The sequence below is a fragment of the Trichoderma aggressivum genome, assembly GCF_033847375.1.
Source record: "Trichoderma aggressivum f. europaeum strain CBS 100526 chromosome Unknown scaffold_026, whole genome shotgun sequence".
Taxonomy (NCBI): domain Eukaryota; kingdom Fungi; phylum Ascomycota; class Sordariomycetes; order Hypocreales; family Hypocreaceae; genus Trichoderma; species Trichoderma aggressivum.
The window spans coordinates 329,310-349,683 of NW_026946392.1; the positions used below are offsets into that span (position 1 = coordinate 329,310).

General features: G+C 52.8%; 6 protein-coding genes across 6 annotated transcripts; 3 read left to right on the forward strand and 3 right to left on the reverse strand.

The window, feature by feature from the left end:
* Nucleotides 1-243: 243 nt before the first annotated feature.
* Nucleotides 244-1,819, forward strand: Triagg1_6580 (uncharacterized protein; the record flags this gene model as incomplete). Its single annotated transcript, XM_062901220.1, has 4 exons — nt 244-483; nt 718-1,579; nt 1,635-1,747; nt 1,805-1,819. 4 exons carry the CDS (start codon nt 244-246, stop codon nt 1,817-1,819), a joined length of 1,230 nt encoding a protein of 409 aa, XP_062754517.1.
* Nucleotides 1,820-2,654: 835 nt separating this feature from the next.
* Triagg1_6581 (uncharacterized protein) lies at nt 2,655-4,199 on the forward strand (the record flags this gene model as incomplete). The annotated part of the gene is made up of 4 exons (XM_062901221.1): nt 2,655-2,849; nt 2,932-3,804; nt 3,869-3,962; nt 4,039-4,199. The coding sequence occupies 4 exons, from the start codon at nt 2,655-2,657 to the stop codon at nt 4,197-4,199; spliced, it is 1,323 nt and encodes a 440-aa protein (XP_062754518.1).
* A 3,925-nt stretch (nt 4,200-8,124) lies between these two features.
* Nucleotides 8,125-8,814, reverse strand: Triagg1_6582 (uncharacterized protein; the record flags this gene model as incomplete). Its single annotated transcript, XM_062901222.1, has 1 exon — nt 8,125-8,814. One exon carries the CDS (start codon nt 8,812-8,814, stop codon nt 8,125-8,127), a length of 690 nt encoding a protein of 229 aa, XP_062754519.1.
* A 7,183-nt stretch (nt 8,815-15,997) lies between these two features.
* Triagg1_6583 (uncharacterized protein) lies at nt 15,998-17,638 on the reverse strand (the record flags this gene model as incomplete). Its single annotated transcript, XM_062901223.1, has 1 exon — nt 15,998-17,638. The coding sequence occupies one exon, from the start codon at nt 17,636-17,638 to the stop codon at nt 15,998-16,000; it is 1,641 nt and encodes a 546-aa protein (XP_062754520.1).
* Nucleotides 17,639-18,409: 771 nt separating this feature from the next.
* On the forward strand, nt 18,410-18,844 carry Triagg1_6584 (uncharacterized protein; the record flags this gene model as incomplete). The annotated part of the gene is made up of 1 exon (XM_062901224.1): nt 18,410-18,844. The coding sequence occupies one exon, from the start codon at nt 18,410-18,412 to the stop codon at nt 18,842-18,844; it is 435 nt and encodes a 144-aa protein (XP_062754521.1).
* Nucleotides 18,845-18,910: 66 nt separating this feature from the next.
* Nucleotides 18,911-19,721, reverse strand: Triagg1_6585 (uncharacterized protein; the record flags this gene model as incomplete). Its single annotated transcript, XM_062901225.1, has 2 exons — nt 18,911-19,160; nt 19,222-19,721. The coding sequence occupies 2 exons, from the start codon at nt 19,719-19,721 to the stop codon at nt 18,911-18,913; spliced, it is 750 nt and encodes a 249-aa protein (XP_062754522.1).
* Nucleotides 19,722-20,374: the final 653 nt, after the last annotated feature.

The following is a 20,374-nucleotide window of genomic DNA, read 5'->3' on the forward strand; positions in this document are numbered from 1 at the left end:
TTGATCCTAATACAGAACGAGCGTGGTTGCGAGTGAGCGATGAAAGAATCCCTGGGCCGAGTCACCGAGCGCCCCGCGTGAGTGGCTCAATGGGCTGATGAGAGTTCAAGTCCAGTATTGGGGTTGATCGAGGGCCAGTTGGAAGGTGAGCGGAATGCCGACAATGCCCATGTTGGGACTAGCGGGCTTCGCTGAGGCTATCCCAGACACGGCAAAGCGTGCCATCGCGGCGACAGGCGGCCGATGAGCACACAGTTGGTCATCCATCTTGAACAACTCCCGTCAATTGAATTCCAGCGCTACATGTCCAGTGCTCATGGCCCGCTAGAGCTTCTGGCTTCTGCTTCTCCCGCTCGTTCCTCGCAGCTGCACCTCGTCGTCTCGCTCCGTGCACTCCTTTTCCGATCCACGAGAAGCGCCATCGACGGCCGCGGTGGACGGATATCTAGCTTCACAAGACACACGAGAGAGCTATCCAAAATAGTGGTGATGAGGCCGAGCGCCGAGCGATGCTGAGCGCAAAACAACATATAGATGCGGCAACTGTCACGGACCGCAACCAAGTAGCAAGATGAAAATCCAAAGGGTACCGATCCCGTTCCATCACTGTCTTATCTCAAGACTTACGGCCCAGGGTCTGGCCATCTCTGTCTTGCCCTCCCTATGGCCCGCAGTCCTATAAGCCACATGGTGCTTGCTAACAGCACGATTCTTTAGCTGTTCATCTATCCTGTCAAGTCACTCTTGCCAATTGAAGTGTCGATTGCAGAAATTACGAGTGAGGGCTTTCGCTTTGACCGGCAGTATATCCTTGTTAGGGATCCCAAGAGCCACCCGACCATACGGCCTCATCTGGCCGAGCACCTTACCGTCAAGCGGGTGTATAAACTGGCACTCTTCCAGCCATCAATCAATGATGATTGGTCGGAGCTGACCATCAAGCACACGTTGGCCAAGCCGGAGTCTTCAATTACTATCCCTCTCACACCATCGCCGCTGTCATGTCTGGACGCGCCCTCATACCAAGTGAGCGTCTTCGGAACCGAGGCTTCGGCCGTTGATATGGGAGACGGCCCGGCCGAGTTCTTTAGCAAGCATCTCGACATACCTACGAGACTACTATTCATCTCCGGATCAGGCAGCCGCGAGATCCCAGGAGCTGCATACATCCCTAAACACCGGCTGCCATTAACAATCAAGGCTGCCGGTGACCATTTCCAGCCTCAACGAATCCGATTCGCAGACGCTGCCCCTTTCCTGGTGACATCAGCGGCATCTGAAGAGGACGTCAGGATTCGGCTGCCGCCAGCTGATCAGCAAGAGGATGTCTTGCTTCGCTTCCGTACCAATATCCACGTCGATGTGGGGTCTGTTGCGGCGTGGGACGAAGATAACTGGAGAGAGCTCACTGTATTTGCGGAAGACGGAACTACGCCAAAAGCCGTTGTTCGCTGTGTCTTCAAGACGCCTCGCTGTCTGAGTGTCAACGCCAACATAAGAACAGGGGATGGATCTCCAAGGAGCACACAAGTCTATGGCTTAATAGCCAGAGATAGACGCGTAAACAAGGCATATCCCCGTATGACCTCTCTCTATCCTCTTTAGGTCCATGATAGGCTAACACGTCTGTCCAGTGAAACCAGTCTTTGGACAGTGGTCCTTTGCAGGTCCCAACGGGGCCTTGCTTCGAGTAGGAGATGAAGTTAAAGTCACGGAGAGAGGGGCAAACGACAATTTGAGTGAGAATGTAAGTCAATATCTAACGACAATGTGAGCTCAGAACCAAGGCTGACAATGTATCAAGCTTGTTCATGCTTAATTCTCAGCTGATAATGAATGGTATTCGAGATGGACGAAATGAAAGGGCGCGGTAATATTCTTAATTGTATAAGTTGGCATGTGCCTACATGAACACATGTCGTTTAGATATTTGGCACAGCGTATCATTTCCCGTACATAGGTGTATTCTACCTCAGAACGAATACGCAAGTGGCCCGGATTGCAGCCGTGCCACGATGACATAATGAAGAACAGGGGATTCTATCAGGTATCTATCGAAGCGGAGGCTCATCTCTCAATTATGCCCTCAGATAGGCTATTCATCCATAGGCTATCAGTACCAAAAGATGTGAATTTACTTTGCCTTGATCATTCCCTTTCTCCGACGCAGCGCCCCAAGACTGCACAGAGCAGGCAAATAGCTGTTGCTTTTGATATATACATGTACTAGTCCCAGATAGGCAATCCTCAGCGAGCTGGCCGGAGATGCAATGGAAGCTGTGGATACATCCGCCAACCCTTCACGATAGCCAAGTTAGACGAGATGCGAAAACGAATGCGGTCAATGTTTTGAATTTTCGAGTTTAGATGGATCGGAAGCTGCTCGGCAGTAAAACCCTGATCGGCACAGATGCTATCCGGGGCGATCCTATGAGCTGATGTTAGTTTTTGCCAAGTACAAGGGAAGGCGTAATGATACACGTACATGATACATGTATACAAAGACATAGAAGGGATAATACATAAATATATGCAACATCAAGGGCCTGATTGTCCAGTATTTAATCCTCGTATTTCGATCACATCCTAAGTTACGAACCCCCAAAGCACACTCTTTTCGCCTTTGAAATTCGTTCCCCCTTTCTACAATCACAATGACGGTTGTGCAAAACTTTTCCAGCGACGACGAGACGGTAGATCAAGTCGGAAACCCCATCTCGGAAGAAACAATCGAAAACACCGATGTACAAGAACAACCACTACGAGGTGATGAGCACGATGGTGGATACGGTTGGGTATGCGTTGTGTGCCAATTGATGATTACAGCGAGCACATGGGGCGTCAATGGTGTAAGTCCATATTGACAGCATCAAAAACAAGACATCTCGTCAAATCATCAGCAAAGAATCTAACAAACCCCCTTTATGGCAGGCTTTCGGTGTATACCTCACTCACTACATCTCGACAAACGCCTTCCCCGGGACATCGGAAATCGCCTACTCCTTCATCGGCGGCCTATCCCAGTCTCAGATCCTCCTCATCGCCCCCCTCGTCACGCACGCCACCAGAAGATTTGGAACCAAGCCTCCTCTCCTCGTAGGTGCCATCATGGAAGCAGGTGCTCTGATTGGAGCAAGCTTCGCTAAGCAGTCGTGGCACCTCTTTCTATCTCAGGGGTTACTGTTTGGCTGGGGCTGTTCATTCTTGTATATCGGCACCATTGGCATTATCCCCCAGTGGTTTTCCCGGAGAAAGGGTATTGCAAACGGAATTGCAGCTGCGGGAAGCGGTATTGGAGGTCTCATCTACAGCTTGTCCACGGAAGCCATGATTTCCAACATTAGCGTCGCCTGGGCATTTCGCATCACGGCCATCTGCACTGCTGCAGTCAACGTCATTTGCATCATCCTAATCAAGGATAGGAATAAGCACATTCAGCCTACCCAGCGCGCGTTCGATTTTGCCCTCTTCAAACGGTCCGAGCTTCTCCTCATTTCGACTTGGATGTTCCTCAGCATTATTGGATACACATGTGTTTTGTTTTCGCTTCCGGACAATGCCGTTCGAATTGGCCTCACTGCTCACCAGGGCTCTATCCTGGGAGCGTTGGCCAACCTTGGGATGGCCATTGGCAGACCCATCGTGGGCTATCTTAGTGACCGCGTGGGAAGATTAAACATGGTGATAGGGGCAACAACCATGGCGGGAATATGGTGCCTATGCCTCTGGACATCCGGTACATCATATTCAATCCTGCTTGCGTTTTCCATTATTGGAGGAACGACCATTGGCACATGCTGGGCTGTAAGTCCTCGGCCTAGTTCCTCCCCCGCAACAAGTTGAACCAAACTAACACAGAGCCATACAGATGGTTGGACCTATGCTAGCTGATGCATTCGGAATGAAGCTTCTCCCTTCTGTACTATCTATTGTCTGGACGATCTCCGCCGTCCCATCAGCTTGTATGTCATGTTGCACATGTATCTCTAGGATACAGCGTCCAGGTTGTTTACCAACTCCGATGCTGACGTTTTTTAGTTGCCGAGGCCATGGCCCTAGGACTCCGACGATCGCACTCCCCAGTCTACCTGGATGTCCAAATCTTCTCTGGCTGCATGTTTATTGGAGCAGCACTATTTCTGCTACCGATGAGATTCAAAAAGAGGATCGAAAGCGTGATTACATCGGAGAAGCAATAAGGCAGCGACGACTTATACACGACCACTGCTGAGGCGGAAGATGCAAGTCGGAATCGGCTACCCAGAGAAATAATAGAGAATACTGCACGATATAGAATAATACAACGGAGAACGAAAGAAATAATAGAGAGAGATAAAAGGGGGAAGATGGAGGGACTAAAACAAGGGTCTACATGGGAAGTCTTGGATAGATACATGCACTGCGTGGGCATTTATACGAGATGAAAGGGAAGCACTAACAGAAGCGTCAAATTTATTGACGGTCATTTTTCATATAGATGTATATAAATCATTACACAATATCCAGTTAACATGAGCATACATTCGACTTACTATATATCACGTGTTGACGTTTCTTTTTCCAAGTCATCGTCACCGCGACTCCCGTATTTGCATATATCGAGTTATGCAAGTCAAGAATCCGCCAGCCCCACGACATGTGGCTTGACACGCTTAAAGCAGCACCGACATGTGGCGCAGACAAGATCTGGCAGGTCGAAGCCCCGCCTCATGTCAAACATGTTCGTTCCCGCCAAAAGTCCACGGGCAACATCCGCGCGGGGTCCGCAGCGGAACCGAAATAATCTGATGGCCGATGGCCGGACTCCGCTTCACGTCTCACAGCTTGGGAGAGCTCTTGAAACAAAGGATCTCCGTGGGCACATTCCCAAGAAAAACGGGTGTGTAGCTGGATAAATTGAAGAGAGAGAGAGACAGGCTGGGGGAAGAACGCCTTGGTGCTTATTCCCATCAAGCCTTCAAAACGCCTCGTAGGGCTCTCTCTGTGTGTAGTTTGGCTAAATTCCCAAGCGCGGATTTGCGCTCAAAACACCAAACCAAACATGAAGCACAACTAAGATATTACTCTGGGCGCCGCCAAAAGCTCTCCTCAGCACGGCACGATTTAGCCAATGGCGGCGCCTAAATGCCAAAAACACCAACATTGGCCCAGTAAGCGCGAAAATAAGACTGGACGTTGTCCGAGGAGGACCAAATTGCCTCGGAGCGGGCGCTTAAGTCGTCCTCCCTATTTAAACTTTGGACTCTACCTAGGTATTCTTGCCAAAACGAGGTTCGAGAGCATCTTTATCTCGACGGCCAACCTATCTCGCTACGCTCTATTATCTTTCTCTCCCTCGGCGAAGCGCGCCGCCGCCACCCGCTATTTTTGCTTCCCTCGTCAGCTCTTATTTCTTGCGGAGAGAAGCTGGTGAGCGGAGGGTGCTTAGTCTTGGCTTGGCAAATAAATTAAAAAAAAGAGAGCCGCGTGAGGTGCGGGAACTTGGGCGTCAGGCGAGCCGAGATTTGATAATGAGAGTGTGTGTGCTGCGGAATTGCTTACATTACATTTGGTACGACAATGTAGGTACGATAAAAAGACCCAGATTGCAGATTGCAAATGCGGAGTAAATCGTACCATTTTTTTATTATTTTTTTTTTGCAAATCTTAAGATGAGGAGAGGAATTATGGCGACACCCCAACATGCACACGACTAACGAACGAGCCAAGAGCTGTAATTAAAAACAAAAGCGGAAGTGTCAAAAAAAATGCAAGGGGTTCAAGTTTAACCGCCTAGAAAGAGAGTAAAGCTTCACGGAAATGGCAAATATCGCAACACCAGAAATGGGGGTCAGGAGGGGGGGCGTGTGGTTTCAATCCCGCCCAACACAACGCATGGCCTGATAAGCTGATGCGATTTTTCTCGTCCTCCAGATCCAATCTCGGCCCCCCCTGGAATCTGGCTTTGTTTCTCTCTCTCCTTCCAAGATGGGGAGTTTCACGTGGGGTAGGAGAAGAAGGAAATAGAGTGATACTCTGATTTAACTGTTTGTCGTTGTCCCTCATACGGCTTGCGTAATTACGCCGTTATACCACCCCATGTCTGTCTATCTGATGCGTTGGTCACGCCGGCCTGCACTGCGGGGGGAAGGCAAACGAAGGCAACAGAAAAGGGAACATAACGAGTGAAAGGGGTGGTTTGATACTAATGGCCAGCGTGCGCCGGGGCTTACAAAACAACGGGAACATTTTCACGTTGAGCGGGATTACGGGCTGTGATTTGTTATTCCTCCAGGCATGCCTTGGTAGCTCGCTCTTTGTTGCTAGTCATGCCAAGGTTTTTTCGGTCAAAGCAAGGGAGATGTTACAAAAGCCCAAGCTCTTCTGGGGGGGGAAGAGGCAAACAAGCAAACAAAAGGTGAACGACGGGCGGACTTTAGAAAACAACCCATTCGGCATGTACCGCGTGCCGGATCTCATAAGCATCACGGCAAGCAAAACACACTCGCACACCGTCACTCCGGCTTGCATCTACCTTAGTTTTTCCCCCTCCTTTTCTGGTTTCAGTAATTTGCGTGCCATTGGGCCGTTATGCCCAACATCCAAACATCCCGCTGACGAATCATGCATCGCCAGCAGTTACGAGGATTACATGTAGGCACCGTAACTCCATGCCCTCCCGTTATGGAGTTTTGCTGGGCACAAGGCAACAAGCTGCTGCCTTTTCATCCGCCAATTCTTGAAGCAAGGGGTGTGTGTGTGTGTGGTGGGGGGAAAAAGCAAAGATCTTGCCGGCAATGCATCTCGTAAGGGTTTTCTGTCTGTCTCTGCTCATCTTGCATGCTCCCCCATCACCGCCAGCTCATCCATACTTTTTTTTTCCTTTCTTTTTTCCTCTGTTTACCTTTTCATCACACACCCCCTTGCCCGCTCTAGACCCGTAGGGAAAAAAAAAAAAGGCAAAGCGGATAACCGCAAAGTCGCCGTCTTTTTACAAAGCAAGCAGGCTAATAATCCGCTGCAAGCAAAAAAATTTCCTTTTTCCCTTTCCTTCGTGGTCGGGAACTTGAATCGTGTCCCAGCTCTTCTCCAGTGTCCACGGGACCCAGGCAAGGGACCGAGCGCCCGAAGCATTAAGAGTAACCATCGTATCGTCGTATGGTAATACTAGATCCATTATAGCCGTAATTTTTTCACGCTTGTTTTTTCATTTTTTTTTTTTTTTTCATCGAATTTTTCATCGTTGCTTTTTTTCTCTTTCGCTGGGTCGGGCGGATATTACGGGCCTCACTCAATCCTGTTTGGCTAGCTCTGTCTCACCTAGTTTTCTTTCCGTTGGATTCGAATTCTGTTACTCTTGAATTATTAAGGCTGGCGGTAAGCAAAAAGCAAAAAGCTGGGCCGGCATGTGTCAGTAGCGCGCAAATGTACGTACCGTTAACTCCTCGGGCCATCTGACCTGGGATTTGAAATGCATCTCCGGTACGTATCGCAGCCCTTGCAGTCTCGTCTCTGGGCTGCTGCTTATCGGCTGCCACTCCCACCGATGCCGCGTCGTCCGAGCGGCGTCCTTGTTAGTGTCGCTCGGCCCATCCGCCATTGCCGCGGGCTTTCGGACTTGTCAAATGTTCTGTCAATCAGGGTTCAAGTCAGTTCGGCTCGGTTCGGGGTTCTTTGAGTTGAGTCACAGGATTGCAGAGAAGTGAGAGACAAATGTAGATGAGTTTGTAACAGTTTTTTGTATTCTGTAATTGGGAAATCGCTATTCGATTTGTTCCCATTGTATTGTATTGCTACTAACTCGTGGTCCACTCGACCAAAGGAAGACCAGTTCCAGGGAGCGGCCCACCAGTGAATCCATGCACCTCGCTCGTCACTCCTCATGATGAAAAAAAAAAAAAAAAGAAAACGCATTGCCATGACATTGTATGAAATAAGACGTTGAGCTGTGATCTCTAATGGTGTATAGTGGTAGTTGAACAAATGAAAGTATAAGTGAAGAAACGCCGTTGTGCCTTTTTATATTCCCTCTTGGGGTATCATGATGAAGAAATCAGAAACGCCTTGCCAAAGCCCATGCCATCGCTAATGCTTGAAAGAATCAAATTACATAGTAGTACAAGAAGAAAGATCGGGTGGTGTCGATCAGTAGACTGAGATTGCCGACACCAGGCCCGCGGGTGTTCGCTGGCCCAGGTAGAAATCCTCTTCTGTGTAATATGATTCTTCGCTCTCTTCCTTGGCGGGGAGAGGCAGCTCGGCATCGGCTGGTGATGGGGGCATGGCCTCGTCATCTGAAGACTCGGAGTCGTGGTCGATGAGCTCCGGAGGGGAGTTTGAGTGTGAGGGAGTGCGGACGAGCTCGAGCTGAGCGTAGTCCTCCTCGAGATCGTCGTCACCCATGATCTCGTCCTCGACAACCTTGACAGTGGTGGTTGTGGGGAGGATGGCGGTTCGGGTGTTGATGGTCTCCATCTCGTCGTAGTCGGACTCGTCGTCAGAATCGGAAGAGGAGTCGGAGTCGTACTCTTCGTCGACGGCCTCCTCCTCGATTCGGTCGGCCCACTGGATGTGGCGGCTGCTGTTGGATCCGGAGGTCTTGGTGTTGCGGACGGACTGGTTGAACCACCGCTCCTGTTCCCGCTCGGCCTCGGCGAGCTCAAGCATCAGGGAGTCGAGGAGGTTGGCGTGTCCGACGAGGAGACGGAGATCGTGATCGGGTTGAGCAGCCTCGCGAGAGAGCTTTGCTCGGGCCTTGTGGGCCAGGTAGTAGGTCTGAGTGATAGACATGCTCTTCTTGGTAGCTTGTCGGAGGAGTGATGCTGAGGCAGACATTTTGTTGTGTGGTGGGGAGGAAGATGGATATATAGTGTAGGTGTGACTCAAGGCAGCCAGATTTGGTTGCAGGGATGGAGTTGAGATGCCTAGTTGACTAGTGTACCGCTGTTGTGTATCGATGCGAGCACTGGATGGATGAATAGACTGTTTGTTGTTCGAGGTGATGATTGTTTGTTCTTGTTGTTGTAATGCTCGCTTGATTGTTGTGCTGAATGATATCGAGGCTCAAGGTCGGGGGAGTCGGCATTCTTTTAACTCGGAGCCTCCCAACCGGGTCCCAGCAAAAAATCCATTCGGCATCGAGGTACGTACTCGGCACGCCCTTGTAGCCCGGTAAAAGCGGACTTTGGGTCGCGGGCCCGAAAAGCAGCACGATGAATGCGAGGGGGGAGGGGTGAGACAGTCATGATCATTCAGCACAAGAAAAAAAAGGCGTGCATGCAAGGGGGGGTGAGGGGTGGGTGAGCAACGCCATGGGTTTTGGCGCTGACTAAATCCGAAAGCCCAGCGTCTCCGGTACGGACGTAGCAGCGAGTCAATCATCCGCGAACAGTACCCGACGCCTGGCTGCGCCTGCGCCCCGCGCCCAGGTACCTCGCGTCCCAGAGCTACACGGCCGCCCGAGGCTTTGGTGCGAGCAAAACCATGGCGTCCGCCACGGACGGCTTCGGCATTTTGCGTGACTCCTACGCCAGCGTCGTTGCTTTGCAATGAGGATTCCCGCGCTATGCCGCAGTAGGCATTCGCACTCGCATAGCCGATTAGTCACAGCCCGTCAGAGAATTTTTCCCTTCCAAATTGCTTGGTTAGCAGCGGAAGATGCCACTTTAGCTGGAAGCTTCCCTTTGGCTGCCCTCGCCCATTACTGATCACGATTGGCTCGACAGCGCGCTCGACACCGCTGATTCGCCCGTGAGCGCCAGCCGGCGCTGTGGATTATGAATCACAGGCAGCCCCGCTGCTCTTCTCTCCCTCAAGCTCAAGGGCCGCTGATTAACAACTTACGGGTAACCCTGACGCTGAGCTGCAATGTCCGACACCAGCACCCGACCGTTGTCCGAGGCCTAATTGCTCCGTTTGTCTATTTCTCAGCACCGCCGTCACTGCGTAGTAATGCTCGTTATCCGTAGATGTGCGGCACAGTCACCAACAGATCAGACTTTGCGCTAACGTGTAATCAAATCAAATGCTCGCTGCGTTCACTCCCCTTGCCAATTGCTTTGGATACCGTTTATGCTTGCCGATTCCTTACTATGGGAACTAGGGCCGCCCAACTCGTGAGCGAACATCTCATCGCAATCGCACACTCCCCCATTTGTCATGAAGCTGGGATGGTTTTGCTGCTTTAGGCAATCCAATACGAAAGGAAGCCATCGCGACAAGGCCCAAGGAGCGCATTGCCGATTCGAGCAATTCTTGTTGCTATCGCTGTTGACGGGGGCCAGGTACGCGTACGTGCGAAGCTACGAAGCTGCAAAAGGGCTGAGACTGATTGCTGCGCTGTGCGCACATACTCGTACATGCGGCCGTGCACGAGGCTTTGCTCAGGGACACGCATTTGGCATCCGTAATTCAATCGCAATCAAACGCAGCTCAATCTCAGCCCGTGATCTGGCCTTTTTTGTCGCAGCCTGGGGGGGCTTGACAGTCAGCGTGACCCCAGGTTTCACATCCTTTTGCGCACAATCAGTCCCAATGCGGTGCCCGCGGATATCCTATTCGGCAATTTCAATCTTTTGCGTGTCTCTCGGTTTTCTTTTCTTTTTCTCGCTCTCGCATGACAAACAGCATTAGTGCGAATCCCTAATAGCAGTGCCCAACAATTATGCGTCGTGCGTCGTATGCGTATACGATACGAATCTTGCCAAGCAGGCCGCGACAGCGTCTAGCACAGCCCTAAACGGTCGTTTTGGACTGACACCTTTTTTCTTTTTTTACTCGCACACGGCACAACGTATTGCTCGCATCCGCTTGGATTAGCACAGGCGCCGCGTTGCGCTTGCGTCTCCCTGCTTCTACTAGCAACAGCGATGCTCGCCGTTCATTTCTCGTGCATGCTAGGTAGCAGGATGGCATGCCTGGACTGTAACATGGTACGGAGCAGGACAGTAATACTGAGTGCCCGCAGCCGTTCCGTTTGCCGAGCCGTCTCAAACAAAAACTGTCGCTGTCAACGTCGAGACAACTACAGGCGTGTATTTAGCCCGGCTGATCGGTGGTCGGGGACGGGACGTGGAGAACGAGAGCGACGGACCTCCGAGACGAGTCTCATCGGCCGTAAATCACCTGTGCAGAGCTGCCTATGTCCTATGTCCCAGCCTACCTTATGTCCGCATTCGTGCATACATGTATGAGTCTTCCAATGCATGCAAGCCATGTCGCAGGCATCGCCGTGGATTGACCCCAAATCTCAGCCCGGCCACTCCCAATCACCAATCAGACCCAGCAATTGGGAATTGGAACTGAGATTTGGTGCCAGGGGTGTCGATATTCTGTTTGTTTGTCCTGCCCGCTGTTTGAAGCCGGTACTGTAGCGAGGGTAGCAAGTTGAGTAGGGCTGAGTCGACGAGGCCCATTTTTGACGACTCCGACGGTGGGTATTGCGGCCCTCGGCAAGGCACCAGTACGTACCCAAAATCAATCCAAATCCTTAATGGGAGGGGCGGGCGGCACAGACCACGTCAATCAAAAAGCAACTGCAAGCCCTGGGCGATCCCCATCGCATCCCATCAGCACGTTCAAGGCTGATGATAAGGCCCAAAACCCACGATCTCAGGGAAAAGGGGGCTTGCAGACGTGGCGCAGGGATGAAGGGATGCGCTGGCTGGTACGTCCTTCGTACGCGGCCATCGAGCCAATGATGCGCTGCGGAACCGGGAAGCGGCAAGATTTTGTGTTTTGTCCGGCACTCTTTGGTCCGCCCGTCCATCGATGGGCTGCTGATGCGGCCAATCACGGGTGCAGACGCAGACGGTGTCTGTGTTGCTGACAGAGCCCGAGGATATACGCGCATCGCTCGCGCCCGAATGCCGAGTTGGGCTTTTCGGAGATGTGGCTTTTGCTCACAGCAGAACCCCACGCAGCAGCAAAAACAGCGAGCGATACGATGCGATGCGATTGCCTGCCTAGCCCCGAAGCACACAAGCATCTCCTGGCGCTCAGTTGCTGCCGCATCGGGACGTGGTTGGCCATCATCATCAGCCAGCCATTCCACTGCGGAATTCCGTAGCAACGGCACGCCGCAGCCACGGGCGGCTCGATTATCGTCCGCTCGCCCAGCTCGCTTTCGCTCACGGCTTTCTTAGTATTAAGCTCGTCAGCCATTTCGAACGGGCTGCCATGACGGCAACCATAACGGCTACCCTGACGGCAATCCAGCCGTATCTACGGATGGCCGATTATTTTTAGCCCACATTCTTTTTCCCTTGCCTTTTTGTTTGATTCAACATTGGACGCCGAGACACTCCCCCTCAGCCCTGCAGGCCGCAAACGATGCGATACGGGTTCCTCGTCAGCACAGGCACAGGCCTTCTCCATCCAATTTCGCTGTAAGATCTCTCTCCCTGCAATTCCTGTACTCGTAGTGTCATCTACAGTACAGCCGTGTTTCAGCCCAGGCACGAACCAGCGGGCGAAGGATGCCATCGCGAAACATGTGCCGCTATCCCCAAAGCGGGCTCCGTCGCTCCAGGGTCGATAAGACAACAAAGAGCCGGGCCTTCGGGGCTTGCGAGATTGAGGATGATTAATGGCTTCTGTCAGCAGAGCATTTCAAATCGCCGTTTCCGGCATGGCACCAACTTTAACTCACCCCCCCATCAACTCCCGTCCGTCTGGGTCCGAGCAAAGCAAAGTTCCACCGGGGCACATGGCGCGGGAATCCACAAGTCCGTGATGGATACTTCCGCTGCCATCATCTCTTACCTGATCATCATCAATCGCTGGGTTGAGTTTGCGGACGCTTTCTTGGCGTTTAAGCACTGCACGTGCCGCAGCGCTGTCTGTTTGACTCAAGTCAGGCACCGTTCCCGTGACACAGACCCCGTGCTCTCAACCCCAGATTTCATGAATCGAAATTGTGGCCATGCCGCTGGGTTCCCTCATCACGGGGCATTTAGGTAATCAAAACGGCTACTTCCATTGATTTCCTGCTGTACCTTATCAATCATCGCATATACCTATCCTTCTTTCCTATCCGAGGTAATGCCCAATTGACACGCCGTTTAATCCATCGCCCAGGGTACCTATTCCGGCGACGTCATGGTACATTTACGAGTACTGCTATCCAGTAAAACGCGCTGCGGCACAGATTGCGGCAATCCCCTTCCGCAGCGAGGGAAGCGAGAGCGAAGAAAAAGGGTCCAGGGCGGTAGATGCCGCCTTTTGTCCGCCACAATGCCGAAAGATTGCCAATTGCCCTATCACCACGCACGTTTTCCCAGGGGCCCCATTAAATGCCGTCATTTTTCTGCTCTTTAGCCGGGGTCGACTGGAACAAGAAAAAAAAAACAAATGGAAGCACGAAAGAACATGCAGAGAAGACCCAGTCACCCGATAGCCGATGCTTTCGCAGCCAATCGCCGGCGCCATGACGACTGCAGCTTCTTCGCCCGGGCGAATGGTGCTTTTCCGGAACGAAGCAACGCACGAGAACTGCCGCATTCTCCTGTTTCGTCCGTCACGTCAAAGTGCAGATGCCGGCATGCAGAAGCGGTCCGCTTCTTTTTGTTCTTGTGGCCTTCTTCCCGTGATCGAGATCCGTGGAAGCCCCTCGGGCGTCCTTCTTCCATGCTTCCATGCATATCCCGACCATGCCGCTTTCGAAGATCTTTTTTCTCGCGTACACACCGCAGGAAAACTCGTGACTTTCGCTCTCCGGTGGTTTGGCAGACTCCGTTGCCGCGGACATGGACTCTTTTCGCTGCTGCCAGGCGAGGCTCTCCAATAGGCAGTCTTGCTTCCGGGCCCCCCCTGGTCGGGTTCGAGCCTTGCGCTTGCGGGCGTCCGCCTCCGTGTCTCCATGGGAAATCGGCGTTATTTCGTGAACCGGTTTGGTTTTCTTCCTTGCACGAGCCTGTATCGCCGTAAGCAGAGATGTGTCAACGTAATCTCTCTACCCGGCATGCAGCATAGGTACAGTGAGTGAGTGAGTGCATATCCGAGAGATATTCCCGGATATTGTCCCTCTTTTCTTGCGGCAGACACCAAGCAGACTCCATACAGAACCTGGAAATAGCAAGAGTAGCTACCCTGTGGTCCACTACGTTTGAGGCGGCCCGCCGGGATCGCAGAGTACGTGTAAATCAGGAGTAAATACGAGTAATACTACTAGGTATAACATACTCCATACCTATCCACAAGGCCATGAACCTGGTAGCAATCGCCGGCAGACAACCAACCGAATGGGTAGCCATTGATTTCTCGAAAAAGAGATAATTGCGCTTACTTAGAAAACGGAATCGTTGGACGCTGCCCTTTTGGATAAAATTCCCTCTACCTCGGATCGCGCCATCCGTAACGTATGGAGCAACGTTCAGTTATTCGCGCGATGAGTCAACTTGGCTCCAATCATAAGAACATGGTTCCTCGGCTTTCCTTTCATCGCACCCCTTGACCTAAAAAGAATGTGCCCTCGTTGTTGTAAATGACATGGTTTACATTGCCCGCGGGCTCCGTCGTTTGGGGACTGAGGATGTCAGTCCAGCTAGTTGTCTTGGTGATTCGATCATCTGGCTTCGGTCAACTCAGCCGCCGCGCCGAGAACCGGCACTCGGCCATGTCACAGGCAGGAAGGTAAATGATTTGATGAATGTCTTGTCTATTCAGTAATACATGTTTCCACCTCGTGGCTACTGTCTCTTGCCATATCAAGCTATGTGCTCGCAAAGTCTAAGCTCGATACCAGTCCAATTACCGCGTCTACGAGTAAGTACTTTGACGGCATCCATCCCGCGCGCGTAGGGTAGAGCGAAGTGCAAATGAGTATGCAGAAAGGGGGAACACCCCCCAAACGCAAATCGAATCAAATCAGGCATCGTCTATCCCGCTGCTCTGGTAATGAGATCGGCAAGGTCGTCCATCCCACCGGTCCCAAAGCTGATTGGAAAGCAAAGGGGCACGCAGGTCTTGGCACGCAACCCCTCCCCCTTGCGAGTCGAAAGAGAAGCCCGACAGCCCTGCTCATTGAAGGAGACACAGACAGGCATTATGCCCCTTTCCCCCAGAAGCTACTCGTATACTTGAGTGTGATGTGATAGTATCCCCCCCTGTAGGTCATGAAGTTGTGTGTGTGTGTGTGTGTGTGTGACAGCCTTTGGGAATCACCTGGGAACCTTTGAAGACGGCCGTCATCCGCATTTTAACCCACTCAAGCATGGCCCCCCTGCCCATAGGGCAGAACACTCCCTCATCTCTCGCTACCCTCCATACGAGTATCACATAACCTTTGCGCACTCCGCAGTCCGTGCCGTGCCTCGTAAGCTGGGGGAGAGACCAACAAATCAGGCACTCCGATGCGGCGTAAGATGGGGCCCTCCTCTCCCCTCAATTCCAACAAACCTCCCCTGGCCGTATTTTTGGCTCCCGTCCCAGCGCAATGGGCCGCCCGGTAACTTGTCAAAGCCCGGGAAGCTTCCACCCTTCCCCCCTGATCATCATCTCCCTATGGTTACCGCATTGGGTAAGGACGGCTTACCCAGCAGTCTGGAACCGGGATCTGAATGCATCGTGGACACACTGCTTACCGACTGGTGGCCTTGCTTGGGGATGTTATTGCGCGCTGTTGCCGACGCGCAAACTCATGCCCAGGGTTTCCGTTCTGTACTCGTATGCCAGCCCTGTTGCTGACATGTGTCCCCTGATCGACGGGTTGCCAGACCATGGTATTACTGGATACCAACAGAGTGGTATCGCGAAACGTGGTCCAGCTTGCGGGCGATGCTTCTCTCGCACACCCCCACTTCCAAGCGAACGGGAAGCGTATGGCCCGTGAGCCCCCCTAAAGAAATCAAGGTCAATATCAAGTAGTAATAACAACAAGTGTACCTTGCAGGAGCAATAATGGCAAGAAGAGACCCACGCGATAATGACACGAACTATTGGGGAAGATGAAAGAAAGAGGCCGCTTGGAAATTGATGATGATGCTGCTCTGCTCTTGTAATGGTGAGACTACGCCCACGCCTACGCCTGAAGTTTCTGCTTCGTCCTTTTCCTCTTGCCGCCGACTTCCCTGCCCTCCTCCATCTCCAGCAACGCCTCCCGCTTCTTCTCGCCGACCACCTTCAGGGCGTCTCGGATCACCCTCGTCTCCAGGTTGACGCCCTCCTCTTCCCAAGCCTCCATCTGCCTGCCCACTCGCTCTTCGATGGCCAAGACCAATTCCACATCTCGCTGGCCCACAAGCGTCACGGCCTCACCTTTGCGGCCCGCACGGGCGGTACGTCCCACCCGATGAATGTAGTCATCCGGGTCCCGAGGGATATCATAGTTGATTACCAGGCTAACTTCTTGGATGTCGAGACCACGGGCCGCCACATCCGTGGCCACCAAGATCCTGGCCGCCGATGCGCGGAAGCGCGCCAGGTTATCCGTTCGCTGTCTCTGGGGAAGCTTGGAGTGCAGAGAGGTGACTCGGTGGTCTAGTAATCGCAGCAGGTGATGAAGGTACTCGGCCGTTGATGTACGGTTGCAAAAGATGATGACCGTCTTGTTGACATTGGCCTCGGTGAGAAGGAAGACGTGGAGGTAGTGCTCCTTGTGAGTGATGGGGATCTGCACGTGCTTCTGACTTAGAGTTGCCGGGATGGCAAGCATCTGTGTGTCCACCTCGCAGACAAACACGGGTAGCTTTCCAGGTCTCTGTGGAAGATCTTTGAGCGCTCGCACCTCTGGAGTGATGGTGGCTGTGAAGAGAAGAGTCTGTCTTTCAGAAGCAGGAGGTAGTACAGACAAGCACTCCTCGACATCGGGCAGCATACTGCCGCGGCCAGCGGCATGTAGAAGACGATCAGCTTCGTCGAGGACCACATAACGCACTCTCCGTAGTCCGCAGATCGTGTCCTCTCCAGATGTTCTGATATGATCCGCCAGACGTCCAGGGGTTGCAATGATGACGTGTGGCCGTTGAGCCAGCGCAATAGCTTGGGATCGCATGTCGGCACCACCAGTCACGAGAATCATCTTGAGGCTCTGCGGCGATGAAATTGCCTTGAACTGCTCATAAATCTGAAGAGCAAGCTCGCGAGTTGGTGTGAGAACGACGGCAAAGATGGCGGTTGGGTCCTCTGCCCACTTCTGGAGAACGGGAACAGCGAAAGCAACTGTTTTTCCCGATCCCGTTCTGCTGCCACCGATGCAATCTCTTCCCTTTAATATCTCCGGTATGCAGCCCTTCTGAATACCGGTTGGTCGTCTGATGGCCATGTTCCCAAGCGACTGTATAAGCCACGGCCGCACATTGAGGGCAGAAAACGTGGTATTGGGGTCGGTCGGTGCAAGAATGGGATTTTGCGACTGCGGCTGCGTTTGCGATACGGCAGCGGCTTTGGTAGCAGGCTTGACTTGTTCCTTCTTTTCAACGCTTCGCTTGACTCGAGACGGCACCGCTATAGAAACCATTGGCAGCTGTGGGGTTCTGCCGCCATCTTCTTCTTCGTCGTCATCGCTCTCATCGGCTCCAACTTGAAGCTCGGGAGAGGTGCGGCGCCGTTTGCGGGCAGCAGCACTGTCGAGGTAATCGGACTCATCGGAGGATGTTCCCGCATTGGAAGAGAGCTCCGGATCCGAAGGACGGTCCTTGTGCGTGACGCCTTTGGAAGGCATGCTGGGGGGCTTGGAGTTGTGCAATTTGTGGACGCACTCCCAGTGTTCTGATGCAAAAAAATTTGGCGATCTACTCAGCGGTACCTAGAAAAAAAAGTTGGAGTTTGGCCATTGGACATGTGGGGCAGCGTGGCCGAGTGGGGTTGACGGCTCACCGCTTTCCCTGTTTGGTAGCAGCGCATTAGGGATCAACTTCAAAGTATCCATCCCAGAGCCGCGTTCAATGTTCTATATGGAGAATTAAAGACATCGCAGTACTACTCTGTAGCCGTCGGAGCCTCATGAATCTATTTTTGAAACAGATACACATCGCTAGCAAAGCGAGATCCACCCGCTTCCGCTTGTCCTTGGTTGCCCGTCAACGGATGAACCAACCACAGGCCGAGGCTGGGCGCGTAGACGCGCGCTTGGAGAAACGCAAGGCTAAAGGCGCGGCGACGCTCATTGGCTCGATGTCAGCCAGTCTGCAAGCTGCGCCGCACTTGAAACCGCATCAGTCGAGCACCTGTGACCATCATCTGGCTTCTGGGCCAATACGAGCCGCGCAGTGGTTTATTTTAGCAGCCCTCGAATCTTAACTGCACAAGGTCTGGGTACGACGCGAGATGCGAGCTGCACGTCGGTGGTATCCCAAGGTTGACTGCGCTGTTGAAAAGCTTGGCTGCAACGCTGTTTGCCCGCCCACCTGGACTCGCCGAACCTGTGATGGTTTTCTGGGACAGGGCCCTGCATCTTCATTGGCCCGGCTTTGATGCAGTGTGTCAGACAACAATGCTTAGCATTGATGGGATGGGATTTTGGGGCACTTTGGGGGCCCAGAACAACTGCAATATCGAATGGATGGGGTGGCCAGCCAACCCACTCATCGTCCTTCTAGCTGCAGGGTGGGCGGCCAATTCAAAAGGTGGTGGCCACTGGTCTTACATTCCACGTGTTGACGAGTTCGGGACTTTTCCAGCAGGGCTGCTGCTCATGTTTGATTCGAATCCTTGTTGTATCGCCGCGGCTCAGCTGCGCGGACAAGTCAGCGCCCGACACACCAAAAACTGCGTCTCTTTGCCCTGGCTCGAGATCAGCGGCCCTTTTGCCGGACGCAATTTGCCATCAGTCTCACCACGGCTGACCTGTGCTGCAGACGATGGACGGCTCAGGGGCGCAAAAGAACTCCAAATGAGCGATGCCCAGACACATGACATGGTGTTGTAGGGTAAGCTAACAAGAGACTTGATGCTTGGGATGAGCTTGATACTGCGCCGCGCCCAACGACCCTGGCTAGTGCTGCCGGCTCGTCTGCCCCATCCCAAGGGTCGACGATGGGAGAACATGTCGACACATGTACATGTCCATTGATACGTTGGGACTTTGTTCCAAGTACGAGTCCTCGCTTCCGTGCTTTGATTTGATGCGTTGCGCTGCAATTTTCCTTCCGATGCCCCTGGACCATTGTTGACGACGCTGATAGGCCTCAGCCGTGCCGTATCTCCGCATCCAGACACGAGTACCTACATGCTCAACTGCTCGACTACAGTCAATGTACAGGTCCTCCAGACATTACTGGGCCAGAGACGCATGATCCTACATACCTGTAGCACCCGTAATTGCTTCCGTGTTCCTTGCGCGCTGATTTGCCCATCTGCTGCTCCCAGCTCATCTCCACGTCCCGAGACGTCGTTTCACCACCAGCAAGTCTCAGCAGCAGCCGCGGAAACCGGCTGCCCAGCTCCACCCATCCCTCATCTCCACTGACGCCAGACGTTAGCGCCGCTTGCTTGGCTGAGCACGAGAGCTCTTGGGGGCCTTTGGGAGCCCTACAGTGCCCTGGAGCTCTCCCCACAGCGCCCCCAGCGGTGCTTCCTTGCAGCGCCTCCCAAGTGCTACCCAACATTGGATCGTCAGGTATGTACCTCTCCGGTGCTTCGACGTTCCATGTTGGCGGGCATTGATCCGCCCCATCGACCACAGCGGTACCCGCCCTGTACCAGAGCCTCTGCCGCTGGCTGCTACAGGGGCCCGTCACCACTATGCGCCATGCACAATGCCACTGACTCCGCTGGCGCGCATATGCCGCTTCAGGTAGGTACATGTAGGTACTTGCGTTGCCGACGTCCACAATCCCAGGAGCTGTACTCCTACGGAGCAACCCACACTCGAGTCCCTCTGCATCTCGTCCACGTACATGTAGCCCGACTTCTCCCCTACACAATAAAAAATCTACTAGACCCCGAGCTGGCCATAAGCTTCACCTTCAGCCAACTTTCAGCCATCGTCTGCATCCCTCGTTTGTCTCTTGCAGTTGTTTTTTCTTCTCTATTCTTCTTCTTTGCCTTTGTGCATCTTCTGGCGCTGCCTTTTTTGGTCCTGCAACAGACGCTTAAGCCGACTATCCCCTCCCAAGCGTCCCCTCACTCGCCTTCGACCCACGCTGGCACCAATAGAACTGTGCATGCGAGCATTCGCCTCTTGCGATTTGAGATAGTACTTGCCAACGCATAGCAAGTCGTCTGCCGAGATTTGAATTTTCTAGCATCAGCGTCCCTCTATTTGAGCGCCCTCTCGCCCTCTCCCTGTCGTCTATTTAGCGCTGCTCTTGTCCGACCGCTGCTGGGACGCTCCCTCTTTCTTCGTCTTTTTTTTTTCCTGCCGTGGTCATTTGTACTCTGTACCTGCTTGACCGTTGGGAGTGTTTTTTTTCTTATTTTTTTTTTTTTTTTTGAGTGCCGCTCCGATCTTCAGCCT